This window comes from Antedon bifida, chromosome 7 (assembly GCF_963402885.1).
Source record: "Antedon bifida chromosome 7, ecAntBifi1.1, whole genome shotgun sequence".
Classification (NCBI taxonomy): domain Eukaryota; kingdom Metazoa; phylum Echinodermata; class Crinoidea; order Comatulida; family Antedonidae; genus Antedon; species Antedon bifida.
The window spans coordinates 1,776,134-1,794,080 of NC_136232.1; the positions used below are offsets into that span (position 1 = coordinate 1,776,134).

The window sequence follows — 17,947 nt, forward strand, 5'->3', positions numbered from 1 at the left end:
TGTCGTTTCCAACCATTTTCTTCCATAAGTGTCTGTACTTTGTACTCAATATCTACTTTACATACATTTTTGAAAATAAATTAATAACTTGAGTTCAAAGGTTGGAGAGTAACTGTACACATGTATGATTCCTTTGTCTTCGTGACATTCAAAGAAACCGATATCTTATGAATATAAATTGGTAGAAGGCCGACTGAAATGGACTGAAATGCCTGTTGTTGTATTGTAAATCGTTTTTATCTTTCTAGATTTATAATTAATATTTGTCCAATTCTTCACATATATCCTTGATGGTTGTTGCGGGGTTCAAATCTTCTATGAGGTCTGTTTTTGAACAACTCCATTCCCAATGATTTTGTTGCAATGAGCATGATTCATCATTATATTAGTTAAATACACACTTTTTAAAATATAATTTATTAATTAAATTTGACACAATTTTCAATGAATTGAACTGTCAAATTGGATATATTTATCTGATATAAAAATTGGATAAAAAAGATATTTTTAAAATATTTCTGAATAGTTAATTGTATATCAAGCATGTAGTCTGATCAATGAAATTTGTATCATTTCTTCTCTAATCTGTGGCAGTCAAAAGGTACAATGCAGTCTGCAATAGACACTAAAAGAGAAGAAAACATTTAGTGCAATAACAGTCTGCCACGAAAGAATAGGTAGAGATCTTTATGAATAAATGGATTAACACCTTCAACAATACAGGTTGATTTATATAGATTCAGTCACTTGAAAAGAATAATAGAGAGATTCACACTTTATTAGATCACAGATTATTGGAATAATCAATCAACAAAGGATGTAATTGTACTGCTGGGTAGGGGTTAGTGAGCAAACGTTTCACACATTTAAAGTTCAGTATTCCACCCAGCCTAGAACTAAAGCTCAATCCTGACGTACCAGGGTTGTACTCCATTCCCAATCCTCAAAGGAGGCTTTGGATAAACCTAATGTTTAATATCCATCCTGATGAGCTTCTTGCTGTTAAATATTTTTAGTAAGTAAAAAATAAATGGTATTTAAAAGGTTTAAATACAAAAAACGCATAATTGCTATACAACTTAAAGCTTAATTCTCACTAAGACATTGACATGAACGCAAGTAATTTGACTCACCAGTCACAGCGCAATGGATCTTCCAAACCTGTCGCTTGTGATTGGTCAACTCACTTGCTTTGCGCCTACGCCATTGAGTTAAAGTGAAGGCGAAACTTTACTAGCTGCTTTCCAAAAGTAGGACTAGGTATGTGCTGTACAACTTTTTTAGTTCTTGTCTACTAAGAGCGTCTGTGAAATTTTCAGTTCAGAACACTGCCTGCTTCTGAAATTGTATTATAATATTTTGCTCAATTTGTTCTGCTTGTTTTGCAGCTTTTGGCCCTATCAAGTGCAAATTTTTGTCATTAAGTAACTTTTCCCATCAACCAATAAATTATACTGAAATTAAATAAATGGAAGTTCTCAACAATCGGGATTTTTATGAATATTTCCGTAGAAACTCACACGTATGCCATATTTCCACAGAAACTCACGTACACCCCATTACAGTACGTCATCATCGTATCTATAGATAGATAGGTTATCATGTTGTCCGGTTCAAACAGGCTAGATAAATTACTTGGAAGTAAAAGTGTAAATAAGTTTGTTTGTCTAGTTCTAAATATTATTTTTAGAATCATTGTGCTTTAAAAAATGGAAAGTCACAATTGACCTCTAGTAATTTGAAGATGTCAACGTACAGTGTTTAAAAAAAAATGTAATTTATAGCAATTGCACATTGCAATGTCATGGTATTTTGAAACATCAGAATTAGGAACAAATTAGATAAACCCATCTACCCAATAACACTAACTATACTAGACACAGTCAGTCAGACTATAATCTTTCAACGTACAGTATATTTCCATATTCTCCCTCTCAACTTTTTCACTCCATTCTATCCCCCTTCTTCCCTCCCCTGAATAATTCGTATCCCTGTTACTGTACCTCCCATATTTTTCCTGTATACTCAGATGCTGGTAGCAAAACTAGAACGCATTTGCAGATGCACTGTACTTTTAGAGAAAAAGGTTATTAATGATAATTGCCTATTTGAATAATTTTAATTGCCATCTCTATTGATGTGTTCTATTTTTAGTATGAAATTGGGACAAGACCAAATAATGGTAGAATATTTTAATTATTGAGTTCATTACAGATCTAGTGTACCACCATATTGTAGGTTACATTTTTTTAAATCAATAATTTTGTATTCTATACAAAATAATTATTGGTTTTCCAAGGTTGCTAACCTATTAAAAAATTGCTTATATATGGGTTAATGTAAAATAAAAAGATAATTGAATTTTGAACAATGGTAGGATGAATGTACAGTATCTAAAATAATTTTTTTTTTTAAAGTTGGAAAATTGGTAACATTACAAAAGGTGTGTGGTATGGTACTTTTGAAAAACATTAGAATGAGGCACATATGACATACTGTAAATGACTTGGCTTGACTAGGCACCCATATTTAGAACAGTCTGGTAACTGCAAGTTTTTCCACTTTGTTGAGCTGTGACTTTTATTGTACTTCACTGAAATTCCTATTTCCAGAAAAATACTGTACTATATAAAGATAAGATTTTCCATTCATTATTAACATTTTTAGTCCAAATTTGGTAGAAAGCAATGGGTAAAGTAGGTTATTATTATAGCATTTTTATGTTACAAGGCTATTCCAATGAATTGTTTGTCCCTTGGTACACTACTGGTTTAACCCTACCCTTTAGTAAACCTAGTGTGTACAGAGGACACAAACTTTGTCTTAGTTTCTGAAAAGGCCATGGTCGCATATAAGGAAATACAATACAAATATGAATTTTCAACAAGTTATTAAACACATCCCAAGTACTCTACTTGGAAAGAATATCTTGGATATTCTTTGTGTTAGAGTTTATCAACCCTTAACGAGATGTTAAAACTGTTTAATGCTATATGTGATGTATTGTCTACTCAAGGTCTAATAGCGCTTACAATATTTCCGTATATATTTTATTTCATTTTTTTTCATATCAGGAAGAAACAATAATATTAAATTAGTAAATATATTTTCATAAAAGTATTGATTCTAAGCATAATTGCATTTTTATAGGTCTTTATTCATGTTATAATATCATTAATGTTCTACATTGTGTGTCCAAGATTCTTATTGTTATTAACAGTTCCAATACTGAGACTAATACTGCAAGTATTATTTCAGTAAACTTACCCGGAGTTCCAAACTACTTTGGTTTGGAGTAATATGTCTTGTTTTCCAGAAATTCTGAATTATGTTTTTATAAAAATTTGGGACTTTTGGCCTAAAAAGTTTATGAAAGAGTTCTAGAAGTTCAGAGAATCTTGTATTAACAATGAGTAAGATTAGGGCCAAATCAATTGAAAAGAGTTTTACTGTAATAACCACATTTCTACACTTAGCTCCCATAGGAAAAATGTTTTTAATTTAGACAAAACTCTAGCTAAGTGCTGTTCAGTCACTCAAAGAAACCCTACAGATTAGACCCAAACACCCTTCTTTGCTTTAACACAGGAAGAGTAGAATGCACCATTTTCACCTAAAACATTAATTTGTCTTTTAAGTAACCATAATATGTTCTATGTTACTTTACATTCAAATAGGCACTCACTCTTTGCTTACATTTTGAACTATAATTAAATTTTAAACCAGAATTCGTTGTTGATCTATTATTGATAGAAAGTGAAAAAGTAGATTTTAGATTTTGCCGTAAGCAAACTTTAAGCTGTCCACTCCATCTACTGTACGTCTATACACATCACTGATGCAGATTTTAATTGTATATGCTTTAAGGTTAATTGACGAAGCTTCCTTCCCTTTAACCTACAAAAATCGCATCTAATTTGTTTCTAAGTTTAAGTTGAATTTGTAATTGAAATCTACAAATGCCTTTCAGTCATGTAGCTTGAGATATGCCATTTTGCCAGCAGGCTGGTTGACCGAGTCAATCTCTTCTGATTCTCCGAGAGAGACAACATGGAACAACAATTTTTCCTGGTCAGTTGGTGTTGTCTCAAATGACCGGTGACATTTGTTAAAGTTTAGGAATCATCAGAAGATTCTTACTGTAGGCCGTTCAACTTTTTATTTTGCTTGATGTGGTATTATTACTCCAAACTAGTTTATATACAGATATGCATTTAAAAGAAAATATATTTTCTGACAAATTATGTAGTAATAATATTTTAGTTTATTATTTTTATATATACTATATTAATTGAACAGATACAACATCCATTTTGATGAGTCCCTGCCCTGTTCGGAACACTTTAGTTTCTCTTTTACAGTTGTCGCCCATCTAGTTCTTACAATTAGTGTATGTCTAATACTAAATAAGCAGTATTAATATAATGAAAAAAGAAAGGTTTGTTTCCTTAAAACTAATGTAAACTCGCTTCTCTATTGTTCAATCTGTTTTACTGTTTGTTGAGAGAATAGAATTCATTATGGAATCTCCCCAGTAATACCCACCAGATCTTAATTTTAGCAGCCAATCACAATGCATTATTCATAAGTGTCATAGGATGGTATCATGACGGGTAACCCCCTTCTACAGTATAATCATCACAAATGTGTGTCTGGAAGTTTTTCATTTATTAATCTATATCTTTCATTCCTCGTCCTTGAATGTGATTATTATATAATCTGTTGGATTAGACACAGATTTTTAACTGAATGTCATGTTTTTTTTTTAACCTGGTATGTATGAATGAACCTTTTTAGGAACATAGAAACATATTTTATTTAAATGTCACATCTCAGCCCTTATCACATTTTTGAGCTCCCCAAGACAAGTTTTTTTGGTTTTTTTTTCCATCGAAACTGTGTGTTTGGAAATGGTAACTTCAATAAAAAAAAACATTTTTTTTTTGCCTTATTGCAAAATTGTAAAGGCTATGTATGATAAGAATTAACAGGCTTTTAGTAAATTAATCAGCATGTCCTCTTATTTTAAAGCTCTTTGTATACATTGGAAATGCTGGTAATTTACCGAAGATGACAAACCTAGCAGATTGATAACCAAGTTGAGAGTCCAATTAAAGCCTGACCGACTGATAGGAAAAAACCTTATACTACTATAGTTCATATAGAGTGGCTTGTGTGAGTAAGCTAGGCCAAATTGCAATAGCAAGCTGCTTGCTGAGATAACTTGCATCAGTTCATGGTGTGTTTGTTCTTGAACTTCTCACCCGGCTGGCCGTTTTGCTGGTCAAAGTGCATTCGGAGATGGTTTGTGTCCTTTTATTGTGTGATAGGTGATCTTCAGTTTAAATTTCTCAATTTGTTTATCTCTGGCAACAAAGTTTAATTATCCTCTTTCAACTTTAATATCCAGAATTTTATGGGCTGCATATTTTGTCTTAGGAAGTTAGTCTGCAAAATATCGAGATAAGAGGTAATAAGTTTGTTTGGTTGAAAATTATCAATTTGTTTATCGCTCGATGCTGGCAAAAAGTTGTTATCCTTTTCCAACTTTAATATCCAGAAGGTTTATGGATGCATTTTATTATTTGCTATGACCAAGTTGTTTTTTTGGTTCAATATTATCATAGACGATGATATTTGCATACATAAGGAGATAAAAATTGGTATTTTTTTACTTCATTTGTTTGTATTTGAATATTGCTATATAATACATTGTGACTACTCCCCTTAAAATCACACAATTTAATAAAATGCTATACTTTATAGGAAAGCTTTTCACCATAGTACAAAGAAGAACTAAAAACTTGATAATGATGATGATGTTACTATATTAATACCTGATTAGCTACTACAAACACGACCCATTGTAGGTTAACTATACAATTTCATATTCTCATCCAGTTTTCTAATATTAACAGCTTTGTCAATACACTCAATCGTGAACCACAACCTACAGCAAACACCATAGTTACATCAGTCATGGTAAATAGGCCATGCGTGCTATGTAACCTGCGGTGTGAGGTTAAGTGTACCGGTTGTGTGTTTCAATCTTTGTTTAATTAGTACTGTCCTGTATGTATGCCCTGCTTGATCACCAATTACTTCATAATTGATCTGAAGTGATAAATTGTCATTTTAGTATACGATTCTTAATTATTAATAGCATATACACAATAGTTCACCAAGAGTAGAGCAGAGGATGTTTCAATATTGTTAGTAGGGCCTATTTTACTAAGATGTTTTATTGTTACACATGAATGATTAAATAGCAAGTTTGCAAGTTTTGCCCCTTCAATATTATATAATACATAATATCTATTGTCTAGAAAATTATCGTTTTACATTAGAAAAATAGAAGAAAAAAAACTCTAGTAGTCAGCGTATTGCAATTGCCATGCTGTAATATTTTCATGAAACCTTGTCGCAATATTATTAGCCTCATAGCCCCAGGGTAACTATGTGCGATTCAAACTTATCGTGATCAACCAAATTAAGAGATAAATTATACTGCAAAAAAAGACAGATAAAGCATTAAAATTCATGAATTCTCCACGATGTCGTAACACCTTCACTATTCATCAGCAGAAGTGATTTGATAGGCCAAGCATGTTCCCCTCAACTTAAAGGTAAGGTTTTTTAAACAGAGAAAATGCAGTTATATTTAAAATTTCTTTTAATATGGAATTAGAAATTTAGCTGAATTGTTGAGACTTTCATAGAGAAAGACCTAGCTTCAATCTTTGATAAGTTCCCATTCCACTCAGCTGTATTAAACTATATTGTCCAATATTGCAACACTACACCATGGAGTTGTGTAGCCGAGTGGTTAGGACATTTGACTGTCATACAGAGAGACCCTAAATTCAATTCCCAACAACTCCCAGTCTGCTCAGCTATAAATGAGTATCTGGTTGAAAATACTACGGAGGATAAGACGGCGCGGAAAGGAACTGGTCACCCTACCACAGAATGCAGAGGCTTAGTAAAAATGAATATGGCACTTAGGTTCTTCCATGGCTACACTTAACATCACTTTAAAGGTTCATCAGTTTGATCATTGCTTTTAACTTAAGTTGATTAACAGTGATATAATAATGATTAAAAAGTTTCATTATGAGATAAAGGTTTAATCAAGCACTCTACATAGGCAAGAACCACATATTTTCCTCTTCCCAATTCTCTTAAAGTTATCATTATAATGCTTGGTTCTAAAAAAGAATTGTGCCATACAGGCTTTCAAAAGCTGTGATGAATTAAAATGTCTGGTCCGTTTGCACACTATATTCTTGTGTACACAAATTTTCTTTGTATTCTATACTAATTATAGAATAACCAAAGGTCCTTGGAATTTCCCAATCAAGGAGTGGTCAACAGGTTTTTGTACAAAGATTTGTTTTGAGTGCATACTATACAGTAGGTGGATTAAAAGGGGGCAGAGCCATCTCGTTTTGCTTCCTTTGAAATGAATGGGTGTTTCCAGTACTATATACCCCTTACCTTACCATCATTGCTGGTGATTCTCATTTAGCCATCCTTACGGACAGCCCTGCAAATAAATTATTCCAAATCCGCTCACTGCCACATTGTATGTTAATCCGTTTCACACTTGATAGAAGATCAAAAGCCAGTTTAATCTGAACAATTACCATATGTTTCATAACAATGACTGGGATTAATTTAAATTATTCTATTTATCTCTTATTAATTCATAGAGCTTTAACTACAAATTGAATGTATTAAATATTAAGTTCATAGATACTGTAGTTTAAGTGTGTTAATTTTTGCTCGGTCAGAACATCAGATGGCAGTACGAAGATAAGGAGATGAAGTTGATAATGATAGGTAAATAGGCCACGAATGAGGTTAAATATTAGTGTGTCAATGTATGTTAATGCTTGGAGCGGTTCATCAAGGAAGGGGAATCAGAATGGTAATACGCTTAAGGGGGTTGCAGTATTGACGCTGAAATTATCGAGTATGATTGGTGAGAGTTTGAAGAGGTTAAACTGTTTGAATTTGGGTCAATTAGATCCTGATACTTTTGAAATGTTGCTTAAAATAACAATGGAATCATTGTCAAGCACCTTGATATTACAACTGACATTAGAGACAATAGGAAAATGCTTCGTCTTGTTTATTTGAATGATTAGATGAAAGAAGATAGCCTGATGATATTGTTTTTCTTCGGCAGTACACATTGTGACTCTTGCACAATTCTTATATATAATGATTTACACATTCAGGCTGCTTAATTAATGAAGGTATCAATAGTACATTAAACAACAAAATGATATCAAAGTGCATGTTTTTATTGCGAAGGAAAAAACAGATTTCGATTTAGGTGATCACATAAATGTATATTAATGCGAGAGTAAAGGTTTTTTTTCTTCAAGAAATACGTACATACTCGGCTATAGCATGGCAAAAGGATTGGAAATCTGAAAAGTTGTCCAGTCTTTGATAGCAAATACAACCATACTCAGGGGTTTGGGTGGAGTTGAATGAATATGTTATAAACATGAGATAAATTATTAAAAATTAGAAATTGACATTTATTTATGAGTTAATATGAGTTATACACAAACCTAAAATGTAGAAAAAAACGTTCTGTCATGGATCACCTTATACTGTAAATATACTAATGTTTAAAAATTAGCCTTTTGCTTAATCATGGTTTTATGTAAAAACATTTGATTTACTTTACATATTTGTATAAAAATAATTATGTAAAATAAAATGAGTGTACAGTAATTCAATAATTTAATTTAAAATTATATAAAAATGTACTATATTTTCAAATTTCTTAATTTTCACATATCTTTAATGTATTTAAAGTTTCATTAAACTTAACTTACATTTAATAAAACTTAATATTTTAAGTTAATTGTGAGGATTATGATTATTGTAATGGCTGAGGTAATCTTTTGTTATTATAGGAAATACTGTCTGCTCTGTCCAGATTAATCTAAGCTCAGTATCTCACCAGTCAATCAACTATTGCTGGTAGCATTAGGCCACTTTGTTATTAAAGAGATTATTAGCAACATTACTGAATTTGACTACTGCAATAACTAGTTACGCTATTGAAATATAATAGTGAATAAGAGTACCAGTCTTCCACTGAACTTAGTTTAAAGGTCTTTCCTCACAACCCAACTGGCAATTACCAAAGGAGGATCCAGAACGTTGGTCCTGGAAAACAGGATGCAAGAGTCAACCATATGATAAGAAGATGCTAGGATTGGTTGAATAACCCTTGAAATCAGAGGAATGTGCTTGTTTCCTAGAGTATCTCATTGCTTAGAAAATGTGAGTGATATGGCATAATGGTAAAGGATATTGGACTAGTCAAAGAGGCATATGTTCGAGACCTATATGTGCCATGCTTGTTTCCCTAGGCAAGAAAATATCTTAACTAAGCCTTGTTGCCTTGTCTTTCTGTTGGGGCATAAAGTCATTTGTCCTATGTACGTACAATGTACATCTGAAAAACAGAACGTGGTATCCAAAAGGAGTGGTTAGAGATTGTCTCCCAGGTTGCTTATCAATGTGGTTGCCACTTACAGTAAGTCTGTACGGTCTGGACACAGTGATGTCATATCACTACCATATTTGGTCACATCACACTTTTTTTGTCAAACTAGTTATGATAGTGTAGACAGAGCTTAAGTCCATTAATATTGATACTATTAGTAGGCAAGGTGGCATAGCCTTCAAAGACCCTTGCTGGTGAGTTTGAGATGGTTGCTGTAATCATTGGAGCCATCAGGATGCAATATTAGGAGAGGATTATATGGATCTTAAAAAGTTATGCAAAATTGTTGGAAATCACTTTAAAAGATTATTCGTTCACAGTGTATGATGATAACGCAACAGTTTTCAACTCGACCTACATTGCCATTTTCATCTACAATTACAAAGTTCCACCATTTCACATAATCGCTTTGATACTATAAATGCACCTGAAAATATGGCTATAGAGTGTGAATATATGCTAAGGCCAAGCTGAGCTTACAGCTAGCTATGGTCCATTTATCTCCACGCTTTAAGACATGGAATGAAATACTGCTGTAAATTGCTACCTAGGAACATACATGAATCAGGTCGAACATGATAGGTCATGTAGGCGGCAAAAGTGACTTATTTTAGTATGATTCTGACACAAGCTGTAAGCCACATTGATCAAGAACGTTGATCCATCCATATTTTATTTATAGCATTTCTAGGAATGATACATACTGTATGTAGACACCAGTTTATGTTATATAATAGTAATTACAGTACTAGCTGGGAGTTTTAATTTCAGTTATGCTGCTTAATGAGCCAAATTTGGTCATGGCCATATTCTACCTGTATAAATAACTTCTAACTTATTAATATAACATACAGGTATTAACGATCCATGTGAACATACCTTAATGTATTTTCATGTCCACACAGTAGCTATTAAAGTATTAGGTTCAGTAAAACTAGAGTTACCCTACAAAGTCATGGCCATATTCTACCAGTAATGCGTAACAAGTATCAAAATGATGGTTAAGCGACACGGTTGGGCCAATTCACCATCAGTACTTAACAAATAATACCAGCATATGTAACTAGATAGGAGAATGACACTGCGAACGTGACTGTAATACTCTCATCTATGTCCCTGACTGCAAACTGAACTATTTTTACTATTGAAATCAGATATAGGTCTATTTTTATATTGAAAATAGAATTATATGTCCATTTTAGTACTTGCTGAAAAAACTTTCTTACTCCGCTACAGTATGTGTGATTGTTGAAATCGACTGAACGATGTCAACACCTGGAATGGCATTCATTAGAACATCCAAGGAAAGAAAAAAGATATCATAGTAATTCATAACACCTTCATGGCAATTACTGTATTGTATCCAGTGGATGCCAAGTATCTTTCTTTTTGCTCGATAAAGATTTTTTTTTTTTTCGTTTTTAGGAGATGGAAACATAAGATGAGATGATGGGATTGTATGATAGTTACTTTGATAACCTATGTTATAAAAATATACATTATGTCTAGCAATGGATGTTGTAGCTTTCCTCTTCTCCCCACCCTCTTTCCAAGCAATGGTGGGTATGACCTACTGTACATTACCAGCAATGGTGGGTGTGGCTAGCTCATAACAATGTTAGGTGTGGTCTTTCCTTAGAATCTTTGCTCAGCAAAATCACTATTATCATCATCATCGTTTGAATTATAATTATATGTCGCTTGTATTTTAATATTAAATTACCTATCGACATTGATGATGAATTGGTTATAGCTATAGATAATTAGATGATTTTCTCTTTACGGTGGCCCTGACTTCAGACTGAACTTGATTATGGTACACTTTAATCACATGATTGCTTCATAAACTCATCAACATTAACGTTTATTTATTCAACCTTGTTTTTTTTTAACAAGTCAGATATAGAAATCTCTCAAATTATTCGTTTTCATTGCATTGTGCGAAAGACCTTGGAAGTATGTGAACAGCCATTTGAGTCGGCTTCTTCTTGTGAAAAACAGAAAAATGAAATTAATGTGATTTTAATGTAAAATTTAGTCAATACATTTTATGTCTTTACTCTAACCTTGGGCCCAGCCACTAAGTTAATTTATTTATAATATTCATGTATGACAAACTGGTAGCTATATACTGCATATTAATTTCATTTTTTAATCAGCAACTATAGTACCTATATAGTAACAATACCTTTCAAGGACTAAATATAAATTGTGTTTGTCTTGTTTCCTTGTGGAAGAATTAAGGTTTCACGATAAATATTGCTTGGCTATTTAAATTCTATAATCCCAATAATCTCAAACCAACCCACCTTCTCCCCAATGGTAGTTGTATAAAAAATATATCTACATTAGGCTTATATATTGTGTTGCATTCTGCCATTCCCAAAATGTCCAGAAAATTAGAAAAATATTATAGAAAATAAAAAGTGTGAAAAACAACCAAAACTACGATGCCGGTTTTGTTGTGTATTTATCGAGAGATTTGTTTAGAAAATTGAGACAAGCTTTTCAATTTTGTTATGAAAAAAATCTGTATATAAATCAACAGCAAATTTATGTAGAGCAATAATTATTATGTTTTTCAGTATAATAAGAGATGATGAGGTTATCAATTTCCGATTCTTTCATGAAAACGTAAAATACAATTAGATAATTATCGATTCTCAAGAGAATTCTGATGAGATAACTTGTACTCTTAACATATTTCACACTTTATTATCTTGCGGAGGTCAGACCACGAGAATTACTACTTCAAGCGCATCTCTGACGAAGCATTTAAAGCACATTTTGGCATAACAAGTGCGTTTTATTTCCATTTAAACGGTCTCCAGTTACAATTTATTCTTAACTACTGTATAATTCGGTGTTAACTAATGCACAACTATGGTACCGCGGTCACTCACCTCTAGCTAGCAAATATTTCTATTGATTTCCATTATGAATCTATACATTCTGGTGTGTTATTGATAGTGAATATTAACACCTTTTCCTTAGCAAGTTGTTTGTGTAAACGTTAGCACACTTTTTAAAAGTGTGAATGCTAAATATTACAGACAGTCGTGTTGTTTTAAAGTAAAAATTGGTTCAACCAACTTTCCACTTCAGATTAAATTTCAAAAGAATTATTAAAAAATGTTTTAAACATTTCTTTCTTTGTAGCCAGAATACCTGATTATGACAAAATATAAGGTTTTTGCTGAAAATGATGGTTTTCAGAAACATCGATTTTTACATTTTGAATCTTTTTCGAAAATTCCCAGATGACACAATAGTCTTGACTATTTTAAAAAAAGAACATATTCTTTATTTAGATAAATTAATGAAATTGTTTAAACAGAGTATAGTGCAATAAGTTACCATCTTGTACAAGAGAGGATCTGAAAAGACCCATTAATTAAAAACCTAAAGTAATAAAATATACATCCAAATTACAAGTAGACAATAATAATAATTTTAAATTAATATCATAATTTAAACCATGACCAATTGATAGAAAAATTAGAAAATTATCTGTTTGGTAGGCATTCAAATATTGTATCAATTGCAACTTCGACCACCTTCGAGAAAAGTTGCAAACATTTTATCACCGGTAATTCATTTGATTACAAAGATTAGCTCTTCAATAAAGTCATTACCAAATCTTAAATTAACACCTTTATCGACTCATTATTTTAAATCTTGACAGGATAGTATAAACTTTATTAATACGACTGAACATAAACTATTCTTAATTTTCTGTTACCGGTATTTATATCTTAGAAACATATAGTGACTCAAGTCTCTGCTTATAAGGAAAATCCGTAGATCTAGGAAAGGATTTCCTTCTGATTAGACAACGGAAGTAACACCTTGATCAAATGTTGTATAATAAAGAAATGGTTTATTAACACCCATTAGTCAGCCTTGCCTGTCTCCTACTGAAATATAGAACGATATCCTAATGAGACATAGTACCGACATTATTTTTTCTGACACGCTCATTTCGAGCAAGTTGTATGTTATAAGTTCTGACAGACTGTTGAATATTTTCATTGAGATACAGTTTGCTAGTTAAACTACTGTACGTTGAACAAGTCACTCAACAATTGTCATTTGTCTTTCAGAGTATCCAGGCTTTATTGCAATGCCATCATCACCTCCGAAGTGTGCGTGTCCGGAACAACCAAAGGAAAATAGTATCCTCTTTTCATTGTTATCAACACCACCGGCAGAAGACCATACCAGTAAAGAGACGTCGGTTGCGTACCCAACAACACAGCTCGTAGACTCCATACTTAAACGTACATCACGGTTACAACCTCCCGTTGTTGTGGCACTACGGTACCCAGAATTAGTATGCCAGCAAGCAGCTCAACTTCTTTTAAAAACTGTAGATTTCGTTAAAGCCTTACCATCATGCAGCTGTTTAAGTTCAAAAGATCGTGCGCTTCTTTTGAAGCACTGCTGGGCAGAACTCTTGTTAATAAGCATGACCAAATATCGATTCCGATTTGAAATTATTGAGTATATATTATGCTGCGATTGTGCAAACACCACAGACTCGTGCTGTGAAATGTCCAACGAGAGTATTGTGATGAAGTGTCTAGCAGCACTTCAAGGCATTCCAACAAAATCGGACATTCAATTGATGGACAGTTTTTTCACCCGATGCGAAACGATGGAACTCGACGATAAAGAATATGCATTTCTACAGTCAGCAATTTTGTTTAATCCAGGTATGTTATATATCTTTTAAATGTTTAGCGTCAGAGCATGGAGCAACTGCTCAATGGTTTAAGAGATACATTTTGTTATAATCTAACTTCTTTCCATGTTTGAGATCATAATGAGAATTGCATAAAGAAAAAGATAGCAAAACCGGCAACTACTCAGAAATACTTCTTTGAGTTGGTCTACAATTTTCGGTTTTCTGTCGACATAAATTTCTTATTCTACTGCAGTAAAAAATGTTTATTTACTTTGAAGCTTTTTTATGGGTAAATCATACATATTGCCGTGATTGCCTCATAAACTTCTACATTGAATAAAAATGGTACATTATTATAGTTAAGATAATGGAGTAACTGCAGTTTAATAAATTATGACATGATCTCCAGAAGAAGGTTTGACTCTACATATAATTTTAGTGCATCGCCAACACGATCAATTTATGGAGACCAACAAAAGATTGAGATCATCATCTTTCTCAACAAAGTAATAATGTTATTTAAAAGCAACTTTATATTCTCACAATGATTCCCACAGCTCTTGCCTTGTATATCGATTATTATGGCGCCAGACAGCAATGTGTTATCAGTTTAAAAGATAATACATGAATTGTGTATGTATGTTCAAAGTCACACTTTTTTTATTTTCCTTAAGTACACGTACTCCATAAATATATACATGTATGTAATTTTTTTTTAAATCATATGTGGGGTAAAAAGATTTTTGGATGGATGGCAAGAGGAATATAGCTGTAAAGTAGAGTGGCAAAGAAGCTTGAGAAAAATAAGCTAGGAAAAGGAAAGAAGATAGCATAGCCTGGGTAGAAGATATTTAGGCTACTAGACCACCTCAACATACCCTTTGATTTTATCATGAACAGTACTACTTATAATCAGGCTAATAATCTCCTTATCTAACACTTTATCAGAGATACAGTAGCTGATAAATGTTACAAACAAGATCACATCTTGCAAACTCATCTACACACTGTAATCTCCTGCTACAAATATTGTTATACGTATTTCAATACTTATCTCCCAAGTTTGAATTTCATATTCAATATAGATAGCTATTCTATTTTTTTTATACAGGATAGTACAATTCGTAGAATACTAATGTCATACTATAGATTCCCTTTTGGTTTTAAAATCCTCCTTCCGGGTATACGGGGTCACATGCACTGTATCTAATTAATGAGATGTACCGCTTTGTTATTTTACCGTACCGCGCTTGGCGAACAATGATAACGTTAAATGCTTCATCAGATCGCAATGAATATTGTTAGATGTTTTGCAATGACCTGGCCTGTATTTTCCATCTCAAGGTCATTGCCACTTGTAAATTAGATGGAAAGCATTTGATGTGCGGTCATGCATGGTGGCTACGTTTAGTCAGACCCCGACAGCTGGGCATTGAAAAACTGTCTGGAAAATGTTCATAATAATATTTAAAATACACACCATTTATAAATTTAATTTTATACGTATCATGCCATGCATTTGGATGAATAAAAATCATCATTACCATAAAGACTTAACATTTATTCGTTTATTTATTCATCAATCGTTAACCATATATTTTATGATTAAAGCTGTACTTTTATGAATTTGAAATGTTGTATAGTTGAGGTATACAGTAGTTACATATATCTATAAGCTGCAATGGCAAACCCATTTTACTCTATTTCCTACAAATAACGAGAACGATACTCGCACTATTTTTTCGGTGGGACAGTACACCCTCTAGTTCTCCTAAAGTGTTTAGTCGATGTTAGAAAAGTAATTTCCCACGAAACATGTTTTTCGTCAATTTCTTTGAAACAGTTAAGCATCATCTGCCAAAGCTAATGTTTTATATGAATTATACAGTCAACCTACAGTACTATTAACACCGTCTAGGCTTCTTGGTCTGTTAAAAAGTCAAATAATATATAAACACTTTCAATACATTTGTGCTACAGTAGAATTCAGCACTTGTTCTCAAAAGATGAAATTGATGTACACCATTTTTCTGATAAATATAGAACATTATTTGACAAATAAAAATATAACAAACTATTATAGCTATCAGTTATTGTGTAATACAAACCAATTGAGGAATATTTCTTTAATTAATTACAGTGTTCTAAAGATTAATGTAATCTGTTGTCTAGACCAGATTACTGTGGGCTTGGATATGAATCATTAACTACCCATTCAACATTAGGTAGTATTAATTTATGAAGGACACCCAACAATTATACCTTATTGTGTCATAATATAATCAGTGAATCTTTGTTGATAATAAAATAATAATAATTAATTAATTTATTATAATCGCATATATAAGACTATATAGAAGACAGGAAGCAAACAAAATTGTTTATAAAAAAGCTTGTTGGAAAGGAAATATAAGATATACTGTATAATATACTTAGGTACCATAGATAGATATGGTAACGTTCAAAATTGCCAAGTATGAAAACTGAAAATATGAGGGGAAAAAATGAAAATAAAAATACTAATATCTACTAAAATATACTAAATATTGAATATACTTATTATTCTCTGGATTGTGGCATATTTTGTCTAGGCATTGAATTAGGGAATGTACATGAATCAGACATATCAATTAAATTTGAATTGTATTTGATGAGTGAGATCTCAATGCATATTTCCTGTACTGCACTTTGACATTGTGAATGTGGCATTGAACTGTCTATGAAATACAGGGCAAAATTAGTTTATCTATTGATTTTTAGATATTATTTGAAATATTAATCTCAATAAAACAAATTAATACAAAAAAAGTTTGGGGAAAATGATATGCATGACTACGATGAAATGTAATACTTTACTAAAAATATATTATGTATTGTTTGTTTTCTGGTTAAACCGTTTATAGTGGGCCATGAGGAATTGCAAACAAATTGACGTCACACTCAAACTAGTGTGCTGAATGGTGTAGCTCAAAAACAAATTGATACTACTGTAGGGTAGATTGAATGTTGGAAGGATTGCTATGTTGTTGATATAAGTTTGCGGTACACCACGTATGTTAGTTCTGAAAAGAACTGTTGAGTTTCTTGACGTTTCGATCAATATGCTTTGATCGTCCTCAGGAGTGAGAATGCAGAAAGTCCAGGAAACTGGACTTCTATGCATTCTTTACTGGTGATCATACCTCTTTATTAAAAAAGGCAGTGTTTTACCGGCCACATATCATGTTAGAGACCATGTAATTGTTTAGCCTTTGAAACATAATACAAAACTGTAATAGATGTTATTACTCAGAAATCTTCAAATTCAAATATGTTCTCACTACTTGCATTGCTATAATTAGGATGAAATTAAACATTATTGGGCACATTTCAAGGGCATAATTAATGTCATTTTTTTAGATTTTTGACTGCCTGTATGTTTTTTAGGCTGTAAAATACTAGTAGCTAGTTTGACCACATTGTATGTTGTAGCTCCAGTACATTGTAGCCAACTAAACAGTTTATATGTGTGTGTCTCTCTCTCCCCACAGCAACCTGCTCCAGATTCTTTTATATGAATTGTATAGAAAATATAAAACATAATGCAATAAGATTTTTACAATATAAATTTAGAATGTTTATACGATAAGAATGGGAATAGATATATTGTTATTATTCATAGTTTTACAGAAAAGCCCCAAATTAATTGTGCTATAAGAAGATACATAAATTGTTTATTCATTAAT

The 17,947-nt window shown here is 32.2% G+C and overlaps 1 protein-coding gene across 1 annotated transcript in view; it reads left to right on the top strand.

Moving 5' to 3' along the window:
- Nucleotides 1–17,947, top strand: part of LOC144847864 (nuclear receptor subfamily 0 group B member 1-like) — a 51,343-nt gene that overhangs the window by 2,555 nt on the left and 30,841 nt on the right. The window contains exon 2 of the mRNA XM_078704412.1: nt 13,639–14,250. Within this exon, the coding sequence (XP_078560538.1) occupies nt 13,659–14,250 (592 nt within the window). The 5' untranslated portion in view covers nt 13,639–13,658. The remainder of the gene's footprint in view (nt 1–13,638; nt 14,251–17,947) is intronic.